This window comes from Mytilus galloprovincialis, chromosome 1 (genome assembly GCF_965363235.1).
Source record: "Mytilus galloprovincialis chromosome 1, xbMytGall1.hap1.1, whole genome shotgun sequence".
NCBI lineage: Eukaryota > Metazoa > Mollusca > Bivalvia > Mytilida > Mytilidae > Mytilus > Mytilus galloprovincialis.
In genome coordinates, this window is record NC_134838.1 from 75713544 (window position 1) to 75741381 (window position 27838).

Genomic DNA, 27838 nt, shown 5'->3' on the forward strand with positions numbered 1-27838 from the left:
CTCTTGGTAAGGTGATAGGTAATTTATGACGATTGTTGAGAATTGTAATTTATGACGATTGTTGAGAATTGTTTTTAAATTATAAGAGAGTGATCTTGAAATATTTTATTTTATTACATTTATTCATTTTCGAGTTTAGGAAATTTTTTATGAAGCTTGATTAATGAAAAAAATTTAAATTTAAATCATACAAAGGATATAATTCATGCCACAATGAAGCCATTTATAGATACCAAGCCACTTTGACATGTTGTTTTTATAACAATTATTTGATCATTATTGATATCTAGTTTGATTAAATTTTAGTAACAAAGTTACTTAATATAAAATAGATCAAGAATTTTGTATTTTTTTAAAATTATTTCGAAAATAAATTGTGACTTTTTGTCCTGTGAATTTTTGTCCGTGACTTTTTGGCTGTGACTTTTTGTCCTGTGACTTTCTGTCCTAAATTATTTATGACCCGTCTTTTTGTATTATTAAATGTAATTCAATTACCTGTTAAACGTAAACATTTTTAAGAAACATCTCTTTATTTTTGGTGAAATTAATTATTGATATATTATATCGGCATTGCTTGAAAGATCGTCAATGTCGGATGACGAATTTATATCTTCTACTTGATTATTTTCAACAAGTAACGGCTCAAACTGATACGGTTGAATATCTAAAGTTTGAGAATTGCCTTAAAAACTGCTGTCAACACCGTCCATTGTTTAATTTTACAGGAATATGATCGACTTCGTCCTTTTTGAGACATTTTCTCAGATTGTATCCACTGACGTCATCACGATCACGTGACCGGTATCTCATTAAAAATCAAAGATTACGACAAGCGCTGGATTCTTTGACCATTAAAAGGCCGTTAAATGAGGTTTTGACAAGAAAAAATTATTACAATATGTTATTTGACCAATATTTATTAATTAATTAAAAAAAAAAAAAAAAAAAAAAATTGTGTCACGTCTCCTTTAAGGAGTTATTGCCCTTTATAGTAAATTTTTAATTATTTTTCGTAAATCTTAGTAATCTTTTACAAAAATCTTCTCCTCTGAAACTACTAAGCTAAATTAATTCAAACTTGGCCACAATCATCTTTGGGATATGTAGTTTAAAAAATGTGTCCGGTGACCCGGCCATCCAACCAAGATGGCCGCCACGGCTAAATATAGAACATAGGGGTAAAATGCAGTTTTTGGCTTATAACTCAAAAATCAAAGCATTTAGAGCAAATCTGACGGAGTGAAATTGTTTATCATGTCAAGATCTATCTGCCCTGAAATGTTCAGATGGATCCGACAACCGGTTGTTGGGTTGCTGCCCCTAAATTGGTAATTTTAAGGAAATTTTGACGTTTTTTGTTATTATCTTGAATATTATTATAGATAGAGATAAACTGTAAACAGCAATAATGTACAGCAAAGTAAGACCTAAAAATAAGTTTACATGACCAAAATGGTCAGTTGACCCCCTAAGGAGTTATTGTCCTTTATAGTCAATTTTTAACAATTTTCATAAAATTTGTAAATTTTTACTAACATTTTCCACTGAAACTACTGGGCCAAGATCATTATAGATAGAGATAATTGTAAGCAGCAAGAATGTTCAGTAAAGTAAGATGTACAAACACATCACCATCACCAAAACACAATTTTGTCATGAATCCATCTGCTTCCTTTGTTTAATATTCACATATACCAAGGTGAGCGACACAGGCTCTTTAGAGCCTCTAGTTGCTTTCTGTATTCTGTTTTGAATGGTTTAAATATGCATATTGTATGCCTTTTTGTATGACCGCGTATATTGGTATCACGTCAGCGTCCGAAGACAGATGGTTTCCGGATAATAACTTCAGTACAAGTAAATAGAAGTCAATAAAATTTTAACACAATGTTTATAACCATAAAAGGAAGCTTGGGATTGATTTTGGGGGTTATGGTCCCTAAAGTTTAGGAATTAGGGGCCCAAAGAGGCCCAAAAAAAGCATTTATCTAGTGTCTACAAAAAGTTGTGTAAAAGTATTTCAATTGTTCTGAAATGGTACCACAATGTTTAATACCATAAGTAGAAGGTTGGGATATATTTTGTGGGTTATGGGGCAAACATAGTAATAAAGGGCCAAAAACAGCATTTTTGTAGTTTCAAGAAAATAAATTGGAATTATCTTTGTCCAGAATGGTTGTTCAATCACCTAAAACCAATGCTTTATGAAATCTTTGAAAATTGGAGTTATCTTTCTTTGTCCAGAAAAGTAGTTGAATCAACTTAAATTATACAATGCAATATTCACCAACTTATAAATCAAAGCAGCCTTTACCATTCTATGGTTATGCCCCTTTAGGGACGACATCAAAAGATCGATGTAGGATAAAAAACTTAAATCAAATAGTTTGGGGGTGGGGGGGTCAACATTGCTGCAAGTTTTGTTAATCTAAAATCGATTTTACATATATCCCTATTGGTCAATCAATTTTTCCCAAATTAAGTTAAGAGGGGGGGGGGGGGGGTGTGGGGGTCAGTGAAAAAACTATGTGAATTAAGTTTTTTATCCTTCATTGAACTTTTGATGTCGTCCCTTACAAATGGAAAAATTGAAGAATTTTTTAGTTTCTGTTCTCTTAACTTAAGTTTGTCTCAACTAAATTAAATAAAATGTGTATATAAATGCTATTTACCTCTAAACTCGGTTTAAGTTCAATTTTTGCAGCTTCACTTTTACAGTTCTTGAGTTGTGTCCTTTTATAACGTTATATGCTAGAAGAGGCATCATCTGTATCCCAATGGACCCATTCATTCTGTGTCGGAAACCTTATGCTGTGTCAACTATTTAATCACAATTTAATCACGATCCAAATTCAGGCCGGTATCCAGCTTGAATCTTGTGTCTATACTAACCACAACTGTTCAGGGTTCGACCTCTGTGGGTGTATAAAGCTGTGTCTTGCAGAGCATCTGGTTGGATATTAAATCTAACCATTAAAGTAGTTTAAATGAAATAGATGTTTGGGGGGGGGGGGTTGTTCGTGGGAAAGAGTAAACCATGAATTAAATATTCAATGAAGTACTGATTTGTATTGGGATTGTACATGTATGACTCATAAATCCATGAAAATTGGTGGCCATGAATACTCCTGATAATGTAGTAACAGGAACATGTCAACCTTGTTGAAATAAGCTTTTGTGTTGCAAAAGAAGTTTATACATGCTATTATGATAGATGCATGTACATTTTTGTCACTATTATGTGGCCACAGTTTAAAGATTATGGTGTTGTGTAAGTCGTTCTACTAATTGTAAACATGCATTTATTTGTTTGATCATAATCATTTTTAAGTATACTCTTCCTGTCCTGTAGGATTTGGTCGTGGAGTTCTTCGTGAAGGCTTTACTACGCAAGCACAGACAAATGGATTTTCTGATGCAACAGAAGGGGTAAAGGACATGAGCATATCTAAACCCCCTGCTTTTGGAGGAAAGCCTGGCGGCTTTGGTTCTCAAAATGGTGGTGGAGGATTTGGTTCCTCAGGAGGCGGAGGAGGATTTGGAGGAAATAAAAGTGGAGGAGATGGTGGATTTGGCAGCAAAGGGGGGTTTGGGGGAGGAGGAGGTGGTGGTGACGGAGGATTTGGAGGAGGTAGGTTTATATCGTATACAGTAGTAAGTCATCCTCATAAATACTATAACCACTTCAATTATATATGTTGCATGAAAAAAATTGTATTAACAATCAGAATAATTTTGGCAAAAAATTCAGATTTTGTTTGCACTTTGTTACAAATGTTTTATTTAGAAAATTGAGTCGGGTTGCATTTCAATTTAATTTTGTTGTGCAGTGATATTGTTGGCTTTTTTCAAAACTACCTCTACCCTTTTTAATTGGGAAAATATGTGTCATTTTCATCAAATTGGGAAATTAAAAAAAAACACAAATTTGACTGAAACTTCAATTTACAGACCACTCTTCAAGAGTCAACCCCTACTTTGAAATAAGACCCCTTTTTGTCAGTGGTTATACATAAATAGACCCTCAAATCGTCACATATGGTCATTTTAGGTATGAAAATGGGTAAATGAGCATTTTTCAGTTTGTATTCTTGCACAATTACTACTGAGACTGCACTGTTTGGGAACAATTTTTAAGCCATTTTTTTTTTCAAATTGGGATTCTTCTACAGGGGAAAAGCCTTTATTTTCTGAAAATTGTGGTGGAGGTGATGCCTAATTAGGTTACTGTAAAGTTTAACATGCATAATTTTAGGGGCAGTATATTCAATTCAAATGAAATTTAGGATTCGAGAGAGAAAAAAACAACTTTTAATGTATAATTTGTCGTAACAGAGAAAAGACATTCACATTCTATATAACAAGAATTTCCTTTTTTTTCAGGATTTGGAGGAGGAGACAAGCCACCAAGGTAATATTATAAATAAGTTAATTTATAGATAACAATGAAAGTGTTTAGGATAGACTTAATTTTCAGTAAAGTAATGATATTATCACAATTTAATAACCAATTGGAATGTATTGTGTCTATCAAAATTCCCAGTTTTACTATGTGATGTTAGAACTGCTAAACAACAAGAGAACTCTACCAAAGCAAAATGTATGAGGCATTGGTTCAGCAGATATGGTTTAGAAAATGTATTGCATAATGTTATGTACACAGAGATGGAGTATTTTTAAGAAATAATTCATGGGGGCTTGAATATATCGTGATTTTACCACGGGTTGGTCCTTTATGACCTAAACCTTTTACTTTGGTTTGTGTGGTATTAAACAAAAAATGTATTTAATGGAAATATGATTTCAAAATATTTTTCTCTCTTTGTAGGGGTGGTGGCTTTGGAGGATCAGGTAAGGAAACATTCTTGTCTTATCATAAGTGTGACTTGTACAGTTAATTCAGAAATTTGGGGGTGCATTTATTATGGCAAGTGTTAAACGGACAATAATGCGATTTCTGATAATAGTTCATACATACAATATAATAAATGTTGTGAAACTTGTAAATGCAAGTTCTTATTCAATATGAAAACCTTTCCTGTGGCAATTTTTGCCAAATAAAAATAAAATTCAGAAATAATTCCAGAATTTACAGTGATATTCATCTTATATCACCTCCATATATCTTTCCTTGATTTAATGTATTGTCAATGTATTATTGGAACTGTTATTGCGGGCATGTGTCTCTGGTTAAAAGCTGTGAATGGTTCATTTTATATTTCTTACTAAAAATTGGCCATGCAATTAAACTTTTAAAGTCCAAATCCTATCATAAAAGATTCAGTTACACAATTTAGATTGAATGATTTGTTTTTCAGGTGGTGGAGGCAAAGGAAACTGCTTCAAATGTGGTGAAAGTGGTCACATGTCGAGAGAATGTCCCAGTGCTGAACAAGGTAATTCTGCACAGCCTATAGTTTTGTGTGTTATTATACCCCTGCTTTAAAAAAAAATTATCATTCAACAATTCCTGTTAACCGAACACATTATAGCCAAGACCAAGTTGAAAATTTTCGTCACATTTTTGTTGGAAACTACACTACAAGAACTTCTGAAATTTGGTTCTAGGGTTAATAAATGTCCGCTGTTTCATGTGATGAGTTTTCAGATTCATCACTCAGCTTCTTGTTTATCAAAATATATGGGCGGAGGTATCATCAGTGGGCAGTAGCTTGCAGTTTAACTTAATTTTCTGGTCAATGATTCTGACTTTTAGTCTGTCTGATGTCATGTTCAAGTTTACTGTTCAGGTAGTTAGCCAAGAAGTTGTGTAAACATCATCTTGAAATTAAGTGCTAATGTTTATTGTGAGGCAAACTTTTGAAATGTATTGCACAACTAAAATTCAAATCAACACATGGATATCATACCTGAAAATGGGAACTTGGCATTGGGACATTTATCTTATTGTATACTTGCGCAAAAATCTTTTTAGCTCACCTGGCCCAAAGGGCCAAGTGAGCTTTTCTCATCACTTGGCGTCCGGCGTCGGCGTCGTCCGGCGTCGTCGTCCTGCGTCCGGCGTTAACTTTTACAAAAATCTTCTCCTCTGAAACTACTAGGCCAAATTTAACCAAACTTGGCCACAATCATCATTGGGGTATCTAGTTTAAAAATTGTGTCCGGTGACCCCGCCAACTAACCAAGATGGCCGCCATGGCTATAAATAGAACATAGGGGTAAAATGCAGTTTTTGGCTTATAACTCAAAAACCAAAGCATTTAGGGCAAATCTGACATGGGGGTAATATTGTTAATCAGGTTAAGATCTATCTGCCCTGAAATTTTCAGATGAATCTGACATTCCGTTGTTAGGTTGCTGCCCCTGAATTGGTAATTTTAAGGAAATTTTGTTGTTTTTGGTTATTATCTTGAATATTATTTCAGATAGAGATAAACTGTAAAATGCAATAATGTTCAGCAAAGTAAGATCTACAAATAAGTCAACATGACCAAAATGATCAGTTGACCACTTTAGGAGTTATTGCCCTTTATAGTCAATTTTTAACCATTTTTCGTAAATCTTAGTAATCTTTTAGAAAAATCTTCTCCTCTGAAACTGCTTGGCCAAATTATTTGAAACTTGGCCACAATCATCATTGGGGTATCTAGTTTAAAAATTGTGTCCGGTGACCCCGCCAACTAACCGAGATGACCGCCATGGCTATAAATAGAACATAGGGGTAAAACGCAGTTTTTGGCTTATAACTCAAAAACCAAAGCATTTAGAGCAAATCTGACATGGGTAAAATTGTTAATCAGGTGAAGATCTATCTGCCCTGAAATTTTCAGATGAATTGGACAACCTGTTTTTGGGTTGCGGCCCCTGAATTGGTAATTTTAAGGAAATTTTGCTGTTTTTGGTTATTATATTGAATATTATTATAGATATAGGTAAACTGTAAACAGCAATAATGTTCAGCAAGGTCAGATTTACAAATAAGTCAGCATGACCAAAATGGTCAGTTGACCTCTTTAGGAGTTATTGCCCTTTAAAGTCAATTTTTAACCATTTTTCGTAAATTTTATATATCTTTTACTAAAATCTTCTTCTCTGAAACTGCTGTGCCAAATTGATTCAAACTATGCCACAATCATCTTTGGGGTTTCTTGTTTAAAAAATGTGTCCGGTGACCTGGCCATCAAACCAAGATGGCTGCCACGGCTAAAAATAGAACATAGGGGTAAAATGCAGTTTTTGGCTTATAACTCAAAAACCAAATAATTTAGAGAAAATCTGACATGAAGTAAAATTGTTAATCAGGTGAAGATCTATCTGCCCTGAAATTTTCAGATGAATTGGACAACCTGTTTTGGGGTTGCGGCCCCTGAATTGGTAATTTTAGGGAAATTTTGCTGTTTTTGGTTATTATATTGAATATTATTATAAATATAGGTAAACTGTAAACAGCAATAATGTTCAGCAAAGTAAGATCTACAAATAAGTCAACATGAAAGAAATGGTCAATTGACCCCTGTAGGAGTTATTGACCTTTGTAGTCAATTTTCAATCTGCTTCCTTTGTTTAATATTCACATAGACCAAGGTGAGCGACACAGGCTCTTTAGAGCCTCTAGTTATATCTTAACATTTGTATGTCCCACTTACGACAGTAGATGGGCATTATGTTTTCTGGTCTGTGAGTCTGTGTGTGCCTCTTCAGGTCCAAGTATTTGGGTCAAGGTAGTTTTTGTTACTCAGTACACATGTTTCCTGTGATTTTATCTTTCTAATTTAAAGTACAAGTTAGATTTTTGACCCTCATTTCATGGTCCACTGAACATAGAAAATGATAGTGCGAGTGGGGCATCCATGTTCTATGGACACATTCTTGTTCTATTCAGTTTTTCACAGCTTTTTTTTCACTGTTAGAATGTTTTATTGTTGAATTTGAATTGGGTGTTGACTTTCAATCTTGCGTAATAACTGGAACTGTACATGTATTGTAGGCGGAGGAGGTGGGGGTAATAGAAACTGCTTCAAATGTAATGAAAGTGGTCACATGGCAAGAGAGTGTCCTAATGCTGAACAAGGTATTTATTTTATTTCCTTGAATACGGTCAATGTTAACAAAAAAGATGTTGTTTTGTTGAGTTGATAGCAGCCCAATGAAAAAAAAATTAAAAAAAAGAACTCCCAAGATTTAAATCTTTGAAAGTATTATTTCAACAGATTGTTGACAAGCTTGAGAAAATGGTAGTGTTTTGCAAAGTAAAGTTAACAAAAGCCCATGTTTTTATGCCCTATTTATGGGCATTATGTTTTCTGGTCTGTGAGTCCGTTTGTCCCGCTTCAGGTTAAAGTTTTTGGCTGAGGTAACAGGTTAGCTACTATTACTGCATGTATTCACACTGAAATATAGTTCCCTATAGTTCTCATGTATACACATATAAACTGTGATAAATGGGTATATTTTTGGAGCAGTTCATTCAAGAATGTATGTAATTAAGGTGTGTTGATGTGCAGGCTTTTTTTATAAGCATTTTGATAAGGTAATTGAGTATTGATACAATACTATTATGATTGACAACTGTCATTATCACCAAACAATCAGGGACAAGGTGGACCTTAAATTACAATGCCCCACCTCCTAAACTGTCAATCAAATTGACCACATTACTTATCAACATTAGTGATACATAATTGTACAGACCCAATAAACATTTCAATACACAAATATTTGAGCTAATAATTGAATACACCCATGTATATATTAGATGTTTGATATGTAAGGATGATAGATTTATTTATTGCCTATTACTTTTGATCTAGTGATTCTGTAACTTATGTCTGAAAGATAAATTATTAATTAAGGATTAACACTATCTTTAAAAAAAATGAAACATAAATATAAATATGAATATATAAAAGGTATTCAAGTTAGGCCTATAATTTACTTGATAAATTTCCAATAATCATCTGCAATAAATCAACAATTTAGGTTAGGTCACTATTTTTTATCAGAAATTGGGTTGAAACAGTTTTAAAATAATTTTATTTATAACAAACCATTTTTTATTAATTTATTCCCCATCAATCATTATGTCTATTTTAGTCATTTGAATTTTTATAAGAAGTGAATATATATTTTTGCTATCAAGAAAAATTTGCATTTCAATATAATAAGTTTTTTAATTTGTTTATGTTGAAAAAGTACTTTTTCAATGCCCTGTGCTGAATAAATACTTTATAAATTGATCAAAAGGCACTCTACAACTTTTAATCTTCAATGTCATATAACCTATGTTTCAACTAACAAAATGCCTCAAAACAACATTTTTAGATCATATCTGTTGACACTTTAACAGGGCTTTCCATTGAAATGGAAGTAGAAGGCTGAATTAAAATTATAGGCGGCTATAACATGCGTTCTTTGAAGCCGGACGCGCACCAAGCTGTAAGCTTGGTGACTTACGGCAGGGGGTCTTGGGGCCGCTCAAGGCCCCAGAAGCTCTGACATAAATAGAGCAAAATCCTGCATTCTCGCAATCTCCTGGCACCTAATTTAATCTTTCAAATGACCATTTTTTATGTATGAAATTAAAGAAAGAAAGAAAAAAAAAAACTCAAAGAAATTTCATTTTTTTTTATGTCAGTTTTTTTATTTTCATTACCTCATGCTTAAAATTCATTTACTTTTAAAGGAGTTTTATTTAAATAATCATCCGGTTTGTTAGAAATCTTGATCGATTTATTTTGCATAACTACGTGCATTTGTAAACAAATGACCCCCCTTTTCTCTCTAAAGACTGTTACGCGTATTTAAATCAAACAATTATTTCTCAAGCATTGACAGAAAACTGATATATCCTCGGATTTTCTCTTTTTTTTGTAAACTGTTCAATAAGTCGGATACATAAATCATTTGGAAATGTTATTTATTTGAGGTCGAGTCGACAATATTCTACTTTCGTTTTTGACCTTGATTCTCTGAACACCACGTGGGCTTTGAAAAATGAACTTCAAAAGATACTGTTTTCCAGATTCCGAACAATATGATCTACTACACTTTCTTTAATTTGACTAATATTATTCCATAACATAAGATTGTCATCCTATCTGATTGTCTTCATGTTTTAAAAGCCAAAAAAGCCAACGAGTTAATGACCATCGGAACTTCTCTATTGTTATCCTTCAATGACCACCGGAACGTCTCTTGTTGTCTTTGAAAAGAAACGATGCATTCTGACTTTACATAGACAACCAATCAGTGACCTGAATTCATGTGAACTATATTTAGCCCAAGATAAACATTGACTTTTCATCCTTGTTTATTGTGACCGCGACTTTGCGACAATATACGTCTCTCGGCTGCCTGTAAACATTTGAAAAAGATATTTTTTTCTTTTTGAATTTATATTTTTGGCAGTGAAGTAGCCGGCACTTGAAGCAACCGTAAGCGGCGGATTTCCGCCGGCTACCGGCTTCAATGGAAAGCCCTGCTTTAAAAGTTCTTAGCTGTTGGTCTAGAATTTATGTCTTGCAAGGAATTGGTAACATTTACTACAGTGATTTTCCTGGTGTTTAGGGGAAGGGTCCTGGGGCCCATGCAATTGGGAAAAAAATTATGGTTTGGGAAAAATATGATTGGTCTTTACGACGGCAGGGACACGGCATAAGCCGTGTGCGCCTCGCTAGGGGGGTTTGGGGGCATGCCCCCCCCCCAAGAAAATTTTGAAAATTAGGTGCAAAATCCTGCATTCTGAGAAGGATTGACTGCATGAATTGCCTACAAAATAAGCTATCTTTTTAAGGAAAAGGATTAAAAATAAAAGTTGAATGTGTCTGAGGACACATTTGCATGCACTCAAGCTTTGTAACTTTACTCTTGAAAGGTAAAATTCAACCTATCCCTTCTGATTCTATTTATAATGATGAGAATCTATAGAAATTCTAAAAAGACACATTTGAAATCTGAAGATTTATTTTTTAGTTTTATTTAAAATTCCAAGTTTTCCTTCATGTTTATTTTTAAACATGTCAACTAGTTGTTCCAGTTCTGTATCTGAGAGTCGGTCTTTTCCTTCTTTCACTTGTTTCATCAGAAGGAAGTAGAAACGACTTTTTGAATCCAAAAGCTTCCAGCTTCCGGCATTTACTACCGTCCGCCGCCTTTAGCTTCTTTGTGTAATATTTGGAATTATGAGACATGATCTACGTTCATTTTGTTTACATTATGTCTCATTTTTTTGCTTTGTCATTGAATTATCTATTCGGATGTTTCAAGCGCAAACGTGACCAGAATATCGTAGATTGCAATGCAATCCAAAAAAGATTGCAAACCAATCATCGTCTTAAGTGAACGATAATGATAACTCCCGAAATACCCCGAACGCCAGAGATTTGTCAACAAAATAATACACGATACGGAGATACGACAATAACAAAATCTCGCGACGATGTCCATATACGATTGGGAATTTTAGAGCTGAAAATTGGGAAAAAAAGAGCATATTTCTCTTTGGGAATGGGGCCGAAATTCGGCCTTAAAATGAGGTTTGGAAAATCACTGTACTAGAAGAATTTTTTTTTTTTAAACATGTCCAAAACAGGCATTTTTATTTGGATAAGATATAAACTGCAGTTTAAATAAAATTGTGCAAATTAAGAGACCCATATTATTCATTTCGAGCTCATTTTATCTTCATACTGGAAAAGGACTTTAATCCTGCTAGAACCCTGCTGTTTATGCAATTTTTAGCAATACTGTTTTATTAATTTTCTTTTGTCCCCACCATACCATAATATGAAATTATTCAAACTACTCTTCCAATCTTTCCACAGGTGCTATCCTGCACTTTGATTGATAAAGTAATCCAATCAACTTAAAACTTAGTACACATGTACCCTATGATGTGGTCTTTCTAATTTAATGCCAAATTAGAGATTTTCACTGAACATTGAAAATGATAGTGCCCCATCCATGAACTTGGGACACATTCTTGTTTTCTGTGTATCCTAAGACCTAATGTGTGGTGCTTTAGGATTGATTGTATATAACAATTCATTATTGTTTGACAAGCCTTTTTAAAGATGTTGAAAACATGTCAAGTGATAAATGCCATTTTACATAGATAACAGCTCACTAGCTGCTTGTCAATAATTGAATTAACCTAATGACTTGACTATTGTAGGAGGTGGAGGTGGTAGAAGTGGAAACTGCTTCAAATGTCAAGAAAGTGGTCACATGGCTAGAGATTGTCCCAATTCTGATAGTAAAGGTATTATAATAATGTATTTACAAAGAACAAGATCCTATGATTTAGAAAATTGATAAAAGACTGATGTATTTCTTTCCATTCACTGAAAAAATTTGTTCATTTTATTTATTAGTGATCAGTTGATTTCCCATCAGTATTGAACTTTCAATATTGAACATTTACATTTCCGCAGATATTTTCTGCTACCCAGGGACTTGAATTGTAAATTGTTTGTCATGAGAATTAAGCTTTTTTTGGCTGCTTTGTCAGATGTTTATTAAAACTTTTACATTTTAAGATCCTAAAATTAGAATGTATATTAGTAGGGCATCTTGGTTTGTTGAAAAATCAAGGAATTCATGATTTTTCCACATAAAATAGGGATCTTTGTCCTGTTCCAGAGTTCGCAAATCTTTTTTTTCCCCTGCTGGTCCTCACTATCAAACCTATTGAAAAATACTAAAATTGTGTCAGTCCTGTTTTGCACAGTTTTAGCGATTTTTTTTGTACTGATTATCTATGCTCTTTACAAAGCAATGGCAATATAACATTATATTTTTCACCAGAACTATTCACTAAAACATGATTGTATCCAGGTGATGTCAAATACTTTTTTTTATACAATAAAAGTATGAATGAAGTTCTATATTTGTCTCTATCGTGTTCACTTATTATAAATGTTATTGGTAGTAGGTATGTTTTAATAGAACCGTTGTAAGAACATGTACAGTGCAGTTTTTTTTTTTTTGAAGAATTTCAGACAGAGAGGTGTAATAATTTTCCACGTGTGTCTGATTAACATTTGAAAGGCTGTCTCAACCCATCTATAAATGATTTTCTAATTTATTCAAGGAAATGCATGCTTCAAGTGTAATGAAGAAGGACATATGGCCCGAGATTGTCCTAAAGCAGAAGGTCTTTCATTAGGTAAGTAAATCATGTGCCTACAAATAGTTTATGTCCCCGCCATAGTGGGGGGGGGGGGGGGGGGGGGATTAAGTTTTACCCTTCTTGTCCGTACACCTTAAATTGTTTTCTGTTCTCTTAAGTTTGCCTCCACCAGATGTTATACACAGATCAAGTTTGAATTTTGGTGGCGTCACTTTTACTGTTTTAGAGTTATCCCCCTTTACAAATGGAAAAATAGCAAGATTTTTTGTTTCAATTCTCAAACTTTAGTTTGTCTCAATGATTGTCACCACAAAACTCACTTCAAGTTCATATTTGAGTAGCATCATATGTGTCCTGTTGATACATTCCCCAATTATATTACTTAAGGTTGTTGATTCATGAAATGTAGAAAAATTTGGTGCTGTTACTTGATGGTGAGTAAATGCTATGGGCTATTCCATTAAAATATGTATAGGAGGGGTGGAATGGGAGAATTATTAAATGTGGTTCATGGGTCTTCTTTCTGTTCTTTAACCATTTTTGTTGTGTCACAAACTTGGGCTGTATCAAATATTCAATCACAATCCAAATTCAGAGCTGCTTTAAGCCTAAATATTGTCCATACTTGCTCAACTGTTCAGAGTTCGACCTCTTCAGGTAAACCTGGTTTACCATCTCGTTGACAGTCTCTTGTTTCTATTTTTATTAGGGTTCTGGATATGGAATCTTGTTTGCTAAAGGAATGACTGAATATCTCCATCTACATTTTGTATCTGCAATATCACTATAACACATTAATTTTTATTTTAAACAAATGAGCCGTTTATATATATTTATGCTCTCTGTTTGGAGGTAATTTTCCAAATCCCTCTAAGCCCAATTTATGTTATATCCTGATAATGTCTAAATTGAATTATGTATGCATTATTTTTCAGACAAGGACCGTCCACCCCCTTATATCCCACCTGCACCATCTGAAGATGAAACTGAAATTTTCAAAACCATACACGCAGGCATAAACTTTGACAAATATGAAAAAATCCCAGTTGAGGTCACAGGATCAAATTGTCCTGAAAAGATCTCAAATTTTGATGATGCTGGATTGTATGATACCTTTCTTAAAAATGTAAAAAAGTCTAACTATGATAGACCAACACCTGTACAGAAATATTCTATTCCAATAGTAATGTCGGGAAGAGATCTGATGGCGTGTGCACAAACAGGATCTGGAAAAACGGTATGTACTTAAAAAATGAAGACTTGGATTTGAAAGCTCTTCATGCTTAGTATTGTTTTTTTCTTAAAAAAAAAAATAACAATTGTTTCTATCTTCATCGAATGCTTTGATGGAACATGATTTTGGTAACCATCCTTTGCATAATACAATGTGTTTTGTCTTCTAACATTTGTACAGTGAACTTGTACAGAAAACAAAAGAAAAGTTGTGTTTGAATTCTGTGAAGAGAAAAAAAAAACACCTTGTATTGAAAAATAATTCAGTTATGAGACAGGATTGGTCGTATGGCAACACCAAACTAACTTATTTTCCCCTCGGACCACCCCGACTTGTATGACTTAACTCTGACAAATATTCTGTTAAGATGTCCATAATAAAAATAAAAGTGCAAGTTTTCAGAAATTTATATGAAATATGATATTAGAACTTTGAAACTGTCCTCTTCATTTGCAGGCTGCTTTCTTGCTGCCAGTTTTAACTGGAATGATGAACAATGGACTGACTGGTAGTTCATTCTCAGTAGTTCAGGAGCCACAGGCTTTAGTTGTAGCTCCAACTAGAGAATTGGCTGTACAAATCTTTACAGATGCCAAAAGATTTACCCATGGCACAATGTTAAGACCTGTAGTATTATATGGAGGAACCTCTCTTGGACATCAACTGAGGAATGTAGAACAGGGTGCACATATAGTAGTTGGTACACCTGGTAGATTAATTGATGTGATTGGTAAAGGAAAGGTAAAAATTATTATTTTTTCAGATGGTTCAAGTTTACATCTGCTTATACCGTGTGATGAGTTTTGAAATGCATCCCTCATCAACTTTTTGTTAAGACGAAGTGTACGTAATTGCACGCCTCTAGCGGAATACGGGATTAAAAACATTCGTCATTAGTTACCCAAGTTATCTCCCTTACTCCAAGAAAGGACTTTCTGCGGTCTATAATGAATCCAACAAGCACGCCTGTGCTGTCTTAAACCTCATAGAAATTATCTAAATAACTCCAACTAGAAATCACAGTATTCTGTATGTTGTTCTGTGTGCAGTCTGACTTAAAAACACTGTTTTTTTTTCAAGATTATGAATGAATAGAATATAGAATTACGGGGGGAGGGGGGAGGGTAGGACCTTTATCGGAACTCCGGGATCAAGTGTTTATAAGCTTGGGAATTCGGAATTGACCTTTTCGGGATTTAATTTATTTCAAACTCGGGATTTCGTGTTTTCGCGTAGGAGAAGGCATTTCGTGTTTATAATATCATCAGAAAGAAAAAACGCCTCACAACAAAATTATAAACAAATAAACATGTAACATTTTTTCTTCTATTGATATCAAATTAATTAAAATAAAACCTGAATTGACCCAACAATATCGATTTAAAAAGCCGTAGTCTTGAACGAAAAACACAGTACTCAACGTAAAGTTTTAAAATAGGTTACAAATAATTAATGAAAGACGTGTGAATTTAATTGTTTAATTAAAAAGACGTTGAAATGTTCGTATTTTGTGCAATTGAAAATTTAAGGACATGATTTATATTCATATAAGATATCAGACGATACCAAGAGAATAATTTGACCACTAGTGCAACACTTACAAGTAGGAAGAACAAAGACGGAAAACAAACAAAAAATAAACAAATTATGCCCCAAAAATTACTCGGTAACTTAAAAATTGTCTCACTCTAACATTTATCTTAAAATAAGCAAAAATTATTTCATTCAACTCCCAGTTTTCAACTTTTTCTACATGTGCAGAAAATAAACAGGGTGTCTTCTATTCCGTCCGCAATTTATGGGAAAACTAAATCTAAATTTAGAACCATATTGAAATTGAAAGTACACATGTAAGATAAAATATAACATGTCATTTCTTCTTTCACAAATTCCAATTTCGAAGAGATATATAGCGATATCTGTTTTCTTTTATTGTGCCTGTATGCAGCATTCAAAATTAGAGAATGTAATTTTGAAGTATCAAGTCTCAATTCAAGATTATGAATGAATAGAATATAGAATTACGGGGGAGGGGGGAGGGTAGGACCTTTATCGGAACTCCGGGATCAAGTGTTTATAAGCTCGGGATTTCAGAATTGACCCTTTCGGGATTTAATTTATTTCAAATTCGGGACCTCTGGATTTCGTGTTTTTAAGCCCAGGATTTCCGGATCTGGATCCCTCCTTCCCGCCTCCTCCCTCTATTATGGTTAAAGAAAAGAGGTCAGGGAAGTTTTGTGATACTTGTAACTGCAATTTAATATTTAGTGAAATGAGAGGTGAAATGTGTTCAGACTATTACATTTAGATTTTTTTAAAAATTTAACCCAAGTTTACTGCAAGGGGTGTTTAACGACCTCGATGATTATCCATGAGGATCTCGCAATCGGTTAGCTCTAGGTTTTCACCTAGTTCATGATCATGCAAGGTCCTATAAACTGACTGGTATTCGAATTTGTTAAAAGAAATAATTGGTATCTCTGACTCGTATTGATTCAATACCGTAATGCGAAAAACAATCATTTGTTTCTGCGAATTCCGAACAGTTAGAAATATATTCCCGAGTTTCAATTTGAATAACTCGAATAATTCAAGCCCTTTCCGTGTCCGATTTTCTCCCACACGAGAAATGTAGCATTCGTACATCAGCTGAATAATACGACTGAATTATTCGGGTTACAATTTGTGTAAATCCCGAATGCACATAAAAGTAAAGGTCCAGCCCGACTTTCGGAAAAGGACTGTTGTAGATTTCAGACTGATTTCCAGAAATAAAAATCATACAAAAATGTTTCGCGCAAATATTCGTCTTCAGACGTGTAAAGTTATACAACGATTACTAGCCGGTCTGGGTTGTGATAAAAAGATCATGCAATGCATAAAATGTATAATGTCGTGGCTCAGGGATGTGTTGAATTATAGAGATGATTATGCGGCACAAAGATAAGATTAATTTACCCAAATGTACTAAGAATTACCACACAACTTAAATTTACTTAAATATTGATTTGTTATCCTGTGCCAGACAGATGGCTGATATTCTGAGAAGAGACCTTGATGAAATGAAGTTTTATGGGAACAAAGATTTTGAAAACATGTCGCAGTGTTTAGATTTTAACAAAAATAAGGCACCAAGGTCGAAAATAGTTCTAGTTCATAATGAAGAAAATGTCAACCGTTTTCTAGCTTGGCGATCTCCACATGCACCCGAATATAATAGACAAATACAATACAATAGTACACAAAACGTAACATAAAGAACTAAAGACCGAGCAACATGAACTCCAATAAAACGGTATATATTTCATACAAGTATAGAACTATATGAAGCGTCACAACTGTTGCAGCGACGTCAATAACATTGTTGTTTTTTTGTTTTTTTACACGCAAAATTCAACTTTAACAGGGTATAGCTTGAAAAGTAGCACAGTTGCTAAGGACTTCCTTTGCACCAATCGATTCCTCAGACATTTTAGAATCGTCTCATAAATTTAAAAAAAAATCGATTGTCTAATATAATAGAAAATCTTGGAAATGTAACAATTCCTGCCGAATTTCACGATTTTCCCTATATATCTTTTGTAATTTTGGTGTATGATGCTGTTAACTTCAACAGCTCGTATCTCAAAAACGAAAACGGTTACCCCCTTTTTTTATTTTATTTTCCGATTTATTTTTGCAAGTAGAATCTACATGTAAAATTTCAAAAAAATCCATTGTGTAGTTTAATTACGTACACTTCGCCTTAACTAGACACTTTAAGCAGAGGTGTTATTAGTAAAAAATACCTCACAGTTCATCTTATGTTAATGGTGGCTCAGTAGATTAAGCTATGGTATTGAAGAGATGACTATTATACTTGAGGGTTTTCTGCTGTCAAATTAAGTTTACCTATTGTCTTATCTAGCGAAAAAGAACAAACAAATATATTGAGGTTATTGCTGTTGGACAAATCAAATGTGGGAACATTTAAATGCTGTTCTTTTTATAAACAACAATAACAATACTTTATTTTAAGAGGGTTACACAAATAGCTATATAACTCATCTTCACTGAGGCCCTCATCATTAAAAATCATAACACAATGCAGACATATACATTGCATAAATTAGTTTAAAAGTAAAGTAGGATAATAATGTTCAATACAACTTGATAAAATGTTTGAGGGGAAAACCTGATGATTGATATAATCAGGTTTCGATATTCTTTCAACGGATTTACAAATGTTTAATTTTTCATTAAAACAAACAAAACTATGATGAATAGATTTAGGGAAAATGTCTTTTTAAACAAGAGGGTTTTTGTAAAGCCTGTTATTTTCTTCTTTCCAGATCAGTTTAGAAAAGCTGAAATATTTAATTTTGGATGAAGCTGATAGAATGTTAGATATGGGATTTGGACCAGAAATCAAAAAAATAGTACATGAATTGGGAGCACCTCCCAAAGAACAGAGACAAACTCTTATGTTCAGTGCAACTTTCCCAGAAGAAATCCAGAGACTTGCCGCTGAGTTTTTAAATGACTATTTGTTTTTAACTGTTGGTAGAGTTGGCGGAGCTTGTACCGATGTTGCGCAGTACGTGCATGAAGTTCCCCGTGATCAGAAACGTCAAAAGCTGTGTGATATATTGTCTGAATCTGGTAAGATATAACCTGTAATATAAACTTGTAGTTGATTTGATAGTTAAGTTGGAAAATGTGTATTGCTCATCAAGAAAGCATTGACATTTGAGTCTGAAGACATTTAATGAGATTACTTTTACGGAAAAAGGGAAGAACATCTGTAAAATAGAGACAACTTAAAAATTTATGCACTTGTGCATCTATTACCTATGTCACAATGCTTATGTTATGTTCCAGTAATAAACAATTGTCAATGGCATGGTTTTATACCTATTTGACCTTGGGTCAACCAGTGTTACTCCTGGAACCCCCCCCAAAAAAAACAACTAGATAGGTGTATATATATTTTTTTTTAAAGAAAGTTTTTTTGTACACTTCCGTAGTTTAATGTAGTAATGCATTCTGTTGATTCACTGTGCCTTCCTAATAGTTTTTGAAGTGCTTGCAGTGCATTATTTGACAGTTCTTATCATCAGATTGATTATTCAGGAAGAAGAAAGAGTAAATTTGATGACTACATGTACTCATACTTTAGTGTGCAGCAAATTTAGATTGATACAGGGCAAATCAGTCATTGTTATAGGTCATGTTTGACCAACTGATCATTGATGGAGAACATCATTAAACAATGTATTATTCAGTGAAGGGTAGTTGTTTGACATAAACAGCCAAAGCCTTTGTGCATATTAAGGTCAAATGAAGTTTCTGAATAGTTAAAATATTCTAAAATTGATATTTTATTTTAGGTACGGACAAAACACTTGTTTTTGTTGAACAGAAAAGAAATGCTGACTTCCTTGCTACTTACTTGTCTCAGTCTGGATTTCCAACAACAAGTATACATGGGTACGTAATTATGCAAGGAGTAGTATACAATGAATAGACAGTGTAAACTGATTTTGAAAAAAAATATCATTTTGCTCATGTGCATATTTGACAAGTCAATATCAACCCAAAATGATATACCGTGTGGTGTGCTTTCAGATTTATTTCTTTCAATTTCCAGTTTACCGATACTTGAATAAATAGGGAAAAAAAATCAGTGAACTGAAAATAAGACACATCTTGAAAGGGCCCTCTTGAAATCAGGCTTCATGTGAACATTGTTTTATTGGGTGATGTGTTTTTTAATAAAATAGAAAAAAGAAATTGTTTATGACCTTGATAGAAACTAATCTACATATCATTCCTCTGTCTATATTTTTTCATTGGTAACATGTCCTTTTAATTTATGAACAATTTTACTTGTTGAAAAAAGGGGTAAATGATTTACCAAAATTTTGATGAACACTGATATTATAAAAACTGCAGGTTTACCAAACAAAAATAAAACAACTGAACAAAGGTAGTTTGATATTAGAATATATGTATTAATTTGAGGTTGTTTAATATTATTTATATCATGACATGAGGTATCTTTGCAACCCTAGTCTATATGTTCATAAATATGTTTACATTACAGTGACCGTTTACAGCAGGAAAGGGAGGAAGCTTTGAGGGATTTTAAAACTGGCAGAGCACCCATTCTTGTAGCTACATCGGTGGCAGCTAGAGGGTTAGACATTCCTCTTGTTAAACATGTCATAAATTATGACCTTCCACAATCTATAGACGAGTATGTACATAGAATAGGAAGAACAGGACGATGTGGTAATGTTGGAAAATCCACCAGTTTCTACACAGATGATTCAGATGGTGGAATCGCAAAAGCTTTGTTACGGATCTTAGCAGATGTAAGTTACGATGTGCAAAATCAAATAAACAGCAGCTTGTCATTTATTCATTTATTGCGGATTTTGTGAAAGTAAATTTTTAAATTTAATTTTTTTTTAGTTAAGGCATCTTTTTGGGGCCTAATGTTTGGCATTTTTGTTACATTTAAATTTCCTGCACCAAAATATGGTCTTTCTTTTCTTGTTATATTATTTGGAGACGACATGCAATACATTTACTAAAATAAGTAGATGTGGTATGATTGCCACGTCTTCCTTGAAAGACTCTACCTTGTTTTATTTTGAATTTCCTCATTTATTTGAGCATTACTGAATGCTAACAAAATTAAATTCCATGGGTCTGTGAGACAATCTGTCGTGTCAGACAAGTTTTGGTTTGATCAGAAAGGCTGTAAGTTTCTGACCAAATGACATACTTGTGTTAGTAATCTATTGAATTATATTTTGCACCAGGTATTCTCAAAGGCTTTTCACTAACTAAAGATGTTTTGATCCTCTTAAATAGTCTAATGTTTATATTTCAGGCACAACAAGAAGTCCCATTATGGTTAGAGGAGTATGCTAAATCTAGTCAGTCTACTGCTGGCTTCTCTAACTATGGAGGCAAATTTGGTGGAAAGGACATCAGAAAAGACCAACCAAGGGTAATTAATAGTAAATCTTTGCATACTGTATTTCATAAAAATTCTAGTGAAATATAGCACAAGAAAACAATATCGGACAAATACATATAATACTTTACTTATTCTCGAATTCCTACGTGAACAAAACAAGAAGTGAATCTTCTATATTGAGAGCATTATACATATCATGATGAACATCAATTAGATTAAAACAAACAAACAAACCTCCATTCATTAAGGACCAGTCAAGTTAATATAATTCCTGGATTTTGAATTGATTTTACCAGCGGTCAGTTACTTTCTGCAGAAGCAAGAAAAAGAGAAACCAACCTTTACGAGGGTCATATCCTTAGAATTTGATGCTGAACAGTGCATCTGACTTCAAAAAGGATTGACTTTGCTCAAGTTCAGACAATATAGACTGAATTTGATTAATTATTGGTGGCAGTTGTAGAAGATTTCATCAACTTCCTGTGAACCAAATACTTGTACATTCTAAAACACAATTGCCATGTAGGTAATTTTTGTTGCATTTTTCTGGGGGACTTCAAATCAAGAGCGTTCACGATAACATAAAAAACAAGAATATCATTAGTGAGCAATATATAGCTCACAAATCGCTCAGTTTTACCTCTGAGTACATTTTATCACAGATCAATTGCCATTGTGTAAAATGTCAAAAAATGTTTAAAATTTTGCTGATTTTTATACGACCGCAAAAATTTTAATTTTTTGGTCGTATATTGCTATCACGTTGGCGTCGTCGTCGTCGTCGTAGTCCGAATACTTTTAGTTTTCGCACTCTAACTTAGTAAAAGTGAATAGAAATCAATGAAATTTTAACACAAGGTTTATGACCACAAAAGGAAGGTTGGGATTGATTTTGGGAGTTTTGGTCCTAACATTTTAGGAATTAGGGGCCAAAAAGGGGCCCAAATAAGCATTATTTTTGGTTTTTGCACCATAACTTTAGTATAAGTAAATAGAAATCTATGAAATTTAAACACAAGGTTTATGACCATAAAAGGAAGGTTGGATTTGATTTTGGGAGTTTTGGTCCTAACAGTTTAGGAATAAGGGGCCCAAAGGGTCCAAAATTGAACTTTGTGTGATTTCATCAAAAATTGAATAATTGGGGTTCTTTGATATGCCGAATCTAGCTATGTATGTAGATTCTCAATTTTTGGTCCCGTTTTCAAATTGGTCTACATTAAGGTCCAAAGGGTCCAAAATTAAACTTAGTTTGATTTTAACAAAAATTGAAGCCTTGGGGTTCTTTGATATGCTGAATTTAAAAATGTACTTAGATTTTTAATTATTGGCCTAGTTTTCAAGTTAGTCCAAATGGGGGTCCAAAATTAAACTTTGTTTGATTTCATCAAAAATTGAATAAATGGGTTCTTTGATATGCCAAATCTAACTGTGTATGTAGATTCTTAATTTTTGGTCCAGTTTTCAAATTGGTCTACATTAAGGTCCAAAAAGTTTGATTTTAACAAAAATTAAATTCTTGGGCTTATTTGATATGCTTTATCTAAATATGTACTTTGATTTTTGATTATGGGCCCAGTTTTCAAGTTGGTCCAAATCAGGACTCCATATCAAGTATTGTGCAATAGCAAGAAATTTTCAATTGCACAGTATTGCACAATAGCAAGAAATATCTAATTGCACAATATTGTGCAATAGCAATTAATTTTCAATTGGAGTTATCTTTCTTTGTATAGAATAGTAGTTGAAAATATATGTTGGAAATTTGCCAGACATGACTATGATGTCATTTTCTATTTTTATTTGCCAATAACTTTAAGTAAATAACTTCATTGGAAATTTGCCAATATAGAATGTTGCTGATGAAGCTTTTTTTCCTTATCTTATCTAAAATGTTTTTAGATAATGTATGTTGGACATTTGCCAGACATGACTATGATGTCATTTTCTATTTTTATTTGCCAATAACTTTATGTAAATAACTTCATTGGAAATTTGCCAATATAAAATGTTGCTGATGAAGTTTTTTTTATTGTTTTATACAATAAACAATGTATATTCACTTTTACTACCAACCAATCTTTACCATTCAGTGATAACAAGCACTTTATTTTACATTTTAATATTTTATGATGTATTTAAAAGAGTAGTTATTGTTGCAAACTCCATTAGAAATTTTAATTGATATCAGTTTTGGAAAAAGGGAAAAGGGGGGGGGTAAATTTTTCTCATTTCAGATTTCATAAATAAAAAGAAAATTTCTTCAAACATTTTTTTGAGAGGATTAATATTCAACAGCATAGTGAATTGCTCAAAGGCAAAAAAAATATTTTAAGTTCATTAGACCACATTCATTCTGTGTCAGAAACCTATGCTGTGTCAACTATTTAATTTTAGATTTAAAAAGTTTGAAGAAGAAATCTTTAATTGATTTGTAAAATCTTGACATTTGTTTTATGTAAAAAAAAAACCATGTAATGTCAAAAATTTGATCACAATCCAAATTCAGAACTGTATCACGCTTGAATGTTTTGTCCATACTTGCCCCAACTGTTCAGGGTTCGACCTCTGAGGTCGTATAAAGCTGCGCCCTGCGGAGCACCTGGTTCAGCTTGTAGAATTATTATTAAAATTATGCAAATTGCTATTTGTAGACAAGAGACAACCACACAGGAGATTCCGGAGGAGGATTTAATGGAGGTTTCAGTGGAGCACCTGCTAACTCTGGAGGAGGTGATGATGAGGAATCCTGGGATTAATCACATTCTGGCATTGTTATTCCAACCATTGTAAATAGTTGTTTGACGATGAGATACTTTGAAGAACCTTAACACGTTCTTTTTAATCATTTTCCTCCATTCATATTTGAATGAATGCTGTAACCTGCGAGGAAGCAGGAGTTGTGTTATAGAAGAGTGAGCAGTATGCCATTTATATATCAGCACACTAACTGTAAAAAATCGTATCATGAGTTTCAGAATTTATCTCGATACTCTCAGCAGATAATTCTTCAATGTTTTGTTTGGACCTAAAAGTGGGTGCAACTACCAGAACAGACTGATCTAAAAAGTTGACACTTTGACACAACTATTCATTAACAATGTCATCCAATACCATACGACTTAGCAGTGGGAATGTACCATATAAATCAAAATCAGTTGTCACACAGAGTGAGGTGTTTTAATAAGATCACAAGGAACAATGTATAAGACTAGAAATGAGGAACTATAAACCAGGCCATGTCTTGCCACGGCCTAAAACTATTAGGCCATAATATCTGGAGACTTCCTAGACTACATAGGATTATGTCCTGGATATGTGGAAGGAAAAATATTATTACCAAGTGAACCAACAGCTGAATCTGTTCAGTTAGGTAATCACTATTGGGCAACCGTTATTTGATAACAAATGATAGTGTTGAAACTAGAATTGTCTAAATGCTGAACGGCCTGTCTGGGAGAAGGTTCGTCATTGATTGGAAAGCGGGCATTATTTTTTAAGTTTAAAGAACCTTATCAAACTTAACCAATTTTCATTTTATGTTTTATTTTTTAATTCCATCTTAATGAGAATTGATTTGATAATGCGTTTTTTTTTATTGTTATTGTTTTATAGTAGTGCTACCTTAAATCATGTGCTTAATCAAATCCAGTTCTTATTTGTTTACATGAAAAAAGTAATGTGGTTTTCTCTTTGACTGTAAGATATATGCCAATAAGTCTTTCTTTAATCGTGATGAACTCTAGTCTGTATGAAGTAATGTTTTTAAGTCTATGTGGCATCCTACTATGTCAGATGGTTGTTAATTGTGATAGATCTCATGAACTGTAAAATCAGAAATAGTGCAATATGTAATTGGTATACCTGCTTACAAGCAAGGCAAATTTTTGATGATTTAAGGAAATTTCATTAATTCTTAACCTTGTGATACTTATTGTTATACGTTTTGTTTTTACAGCATTTCATATTAAATCATTTTCAACATTTTAATTCTGTATATTCTTTTCCATGTTCTTGTACCTAGTGTGGGGAAATTGTTGGTTTGATCATTAAAAGCCTTGTGTACTGAGGTCTGTGGATTCGACCAGTGGGTCCTGTTCTTGTCATCACAACAAAATTTCATGAAACTTTGTGATTAATAAGGACATACTATGTAGATGTGCATAACGACAGAAAAGTATGATTAAATTTTTATTATGGCCCCACAACGAAGTTGTCGGTGCCATATTGTTTTACCCTTGTCTGTAATTCCGAAATTCCGTCATTCCGCAGCAAACCATTATGCAGAGTTTTTTCTAAACACCTTCAGATATTGGGTTGATTTTTGGTATGTGAGTTTACCATGATGAGACAGATAAAGTTAAAGTTTTGTTCTGCTTCGCTAATTTTTGCCGAAATTACTGGCTTTGGACTTTGCAAACGTGTTTCAACAATTTATCAGACTTTTTTTCTAAACTTTTAGATATTAGGCAAATTTTTGGTATGTGAGTTAACCATGATGAGTTACAGATCAAGTTTAAGTTTCATTCCGCTTTGCTAATTTTTATCAAAATTACAGGCTTTGGACTTCCATAAATTGTTGAAAATCAGTTATACAGATCAAGTTTAAGTTTTGTTCCGATTGGCAAATTTATGTCGAATTATGGTGCTATGGAATTTGATAAATTGTTGAAAATCACTGTTATACAGACTCTTTTTTTTAAACACTTTCAGACATTGGGCTGATTTTTGGTATGTGAGTTACAGATTAAGTGGCCATTCATGTCGCTTTGACACATCTAGTTCTAGGAGTTGTACCCCTTTGAAATTAGAATTTTTGTCTAAATATACTGCTGCAATAGTTGTCATTGCATCTTAGAACCACTTGACAGAATTTCATGAAATTTTGTAGCTAATGAGAACATTCTTATTTGAACATATCATTTGAGTATAATCCAACCTGTAATCTGATGAGATTTTGTTTTGCACAGTGTCAATGTGAGGTATGTGAATATAAAAAAGAAGATGTGGTATGATTGCCAATGAGACAACTCCCCACAAGATACCAAATGATACAGAAATTAACATCTATAGGTCACCGCATTGGCGCCTTCAAAAATGAACAAAGCCCAATTCTCATAGTCCGCATTAATAAGGGCCTGCTCACAAGGTGTTTTGTTTACTTTTCATGGATACTTTTCCTTAAATCTACAGAATAGATATATCCACAGTGGGGATAAAATCTATTTTTTAATGCATCACTTGCAGTTTAACCTAACCTGTAACCTTTGTAGCATGTAATTGCATACATATTAAAATCAAAGAGAGATGATATAATCACCAGTGAAACAACTTGTGAAGCAGCTGATTTAAATGCATGATACTAGTGTTAATACAAGATGGAATGATGTAGTGTCACAATTACAAAATTTCATTGAACTATGGTGGTGCATGAAATCGAAATTAAAGATTTCTAGAGATTCCAGTCAATTTATGCCAGATTTTTATGAAACTAAGGTTATATCTGACAAGTTCAAAAATCAGTCAATCAACTTTTTAAATGTGAAACTACAATATGGAAAATGTATTGTAAGCACTCTCGAACCTATATTACCTGTAGGATTCCAGCAATCAGATCATGCTCAATTATTTTGACAATAATTTTATTCCTTTGAAATCTTTCGCAATCTAATTATATGTGCTATGGACTTAAATTCGGAAAAGTTCTTGAATAGGCAGAGATCAACTATATTTACAGGAGTTATCAATTAGTATTTAAGATCCTATCATGGTTGACATGTCTTTCGAACTGTTCCATTGGTCAATATTTAATTTTGCGGTTTAGTTCTTTTCTTCAATTATTTAATTTGCCCGACTATCTTACGACTAGATGACAGATCTGTTGTTGTATACTTATCCTTCCAGAGCATCTCTAATCTTGAATTTCTAATCTGTCATGATTCTTCAGACTTGCTTTGTTCACTCGTTTTGGCTAGATTCTCATTTCCTTTATCAAAAGCTGATGTAGAATATATTTCTTGTCATTTTGTCTCGCCTGCTACCAATATCGCAGAATGGGAGACATGATGTTAGATAAGAATCTGGCGACAATGTGAACTACAAAATGTAATTGTATAAAGCTTCATCTTTCAGAAGGTACAAGACCTGGATGCTTCATACCTTGCCTACATATACCTCATGTTGAGGCATTTGTGTCTCGTATGTCCATTGTCTTTTTAGTGATGAGTGAAAAAAACCCACTTTTTTTGTCAATTGAAAATTCGCTTGTAAGGAGTTACTGGATAACTAATCTATATTTGGTAGATAGATTCCTTGCTGTTTGTCTATCATGTATCAAGGTTAAAGTTTCTTGGTCAAGTTCTTTTCTTGGATACTTTACGAATTAGGTCAACTAAATTTGGTGTAGAGAAGAAATAAAATCACATAATGGTTGACTGAACCTGGTTTTATAGCTAGCTAAACTTCTCACTTGTATGACAGTTGCATAAGATTCCTTTACATTGACAACGATGTTTGAACAAAACAAACCTACATATTAGGT

At 33.3% G+C, this 27838-nt stretch overlaps 1 protein-coding gene across 2 annotated transcripts in view; it reads left to right on the forward strand.

Moving 5' to 3' along the window:
* LOC143083949 (ATP-dependent RNA helicase DDX4-like) overlaps positions 1 to 25287 on the forward strand; it is a 34904-nt gene extending 9617 nt beyond the window's left edge. For both annotated transcript variants that reach the window (XM_076260374.1, XM_076260369.1), the window contains exons 4-17: positions 3356 to 3634; positions 4387 to 4414; positions 4832 to 4854; positions 5322 to 5399; positions 7952 to 8035; positions 12137 to 12223; positions 13055 to 13129; positions 14029 to 14330; positions 14784 to 15068; positions 18659 to 18968; positions 19697 to 19796; positions 20413 to 20683; positions 21208 to 21327; positions 23952 to 25287. In XM_076260374.1, the coding sequence (XP_076116489.1) occupies positions 3356 to 3634; positions 4387 to 4414; positions 4832 to 4854; positions 5322 to 5399; positions 7952 to 8035; positions 12137 to 12223; positions 13055 to 13129; positions 14029 to 14330; positions 14784 to 15068; positions 18659 to 18968; positions 19697 to 19796; positions 20413 to 20683; positions 21208 to 21327; positions 23952 to 24056 (2147 nt within the window). In that variant the 3' untranslated portion in view covers positions 24057 to 25287. The remainder of the gene's footprint in view (positions 1 to 3355; positions 3635 to 4386; positions 4415 to 4831; positions 4855 to 5321; positions 5400 to 7951; positions 8036 to 12136; positions 12224 to 13054; positions 13130 to 14028; positions 14331 to 14783; positions 15069 to 18658; positions 18969 to 19696; positions 19797 to 20412; positions 20684 to 21207; positions 21328 to 23951) is intronic.
* Positions 25288 to 27838: the final 2551 nt, after the last annotated feature.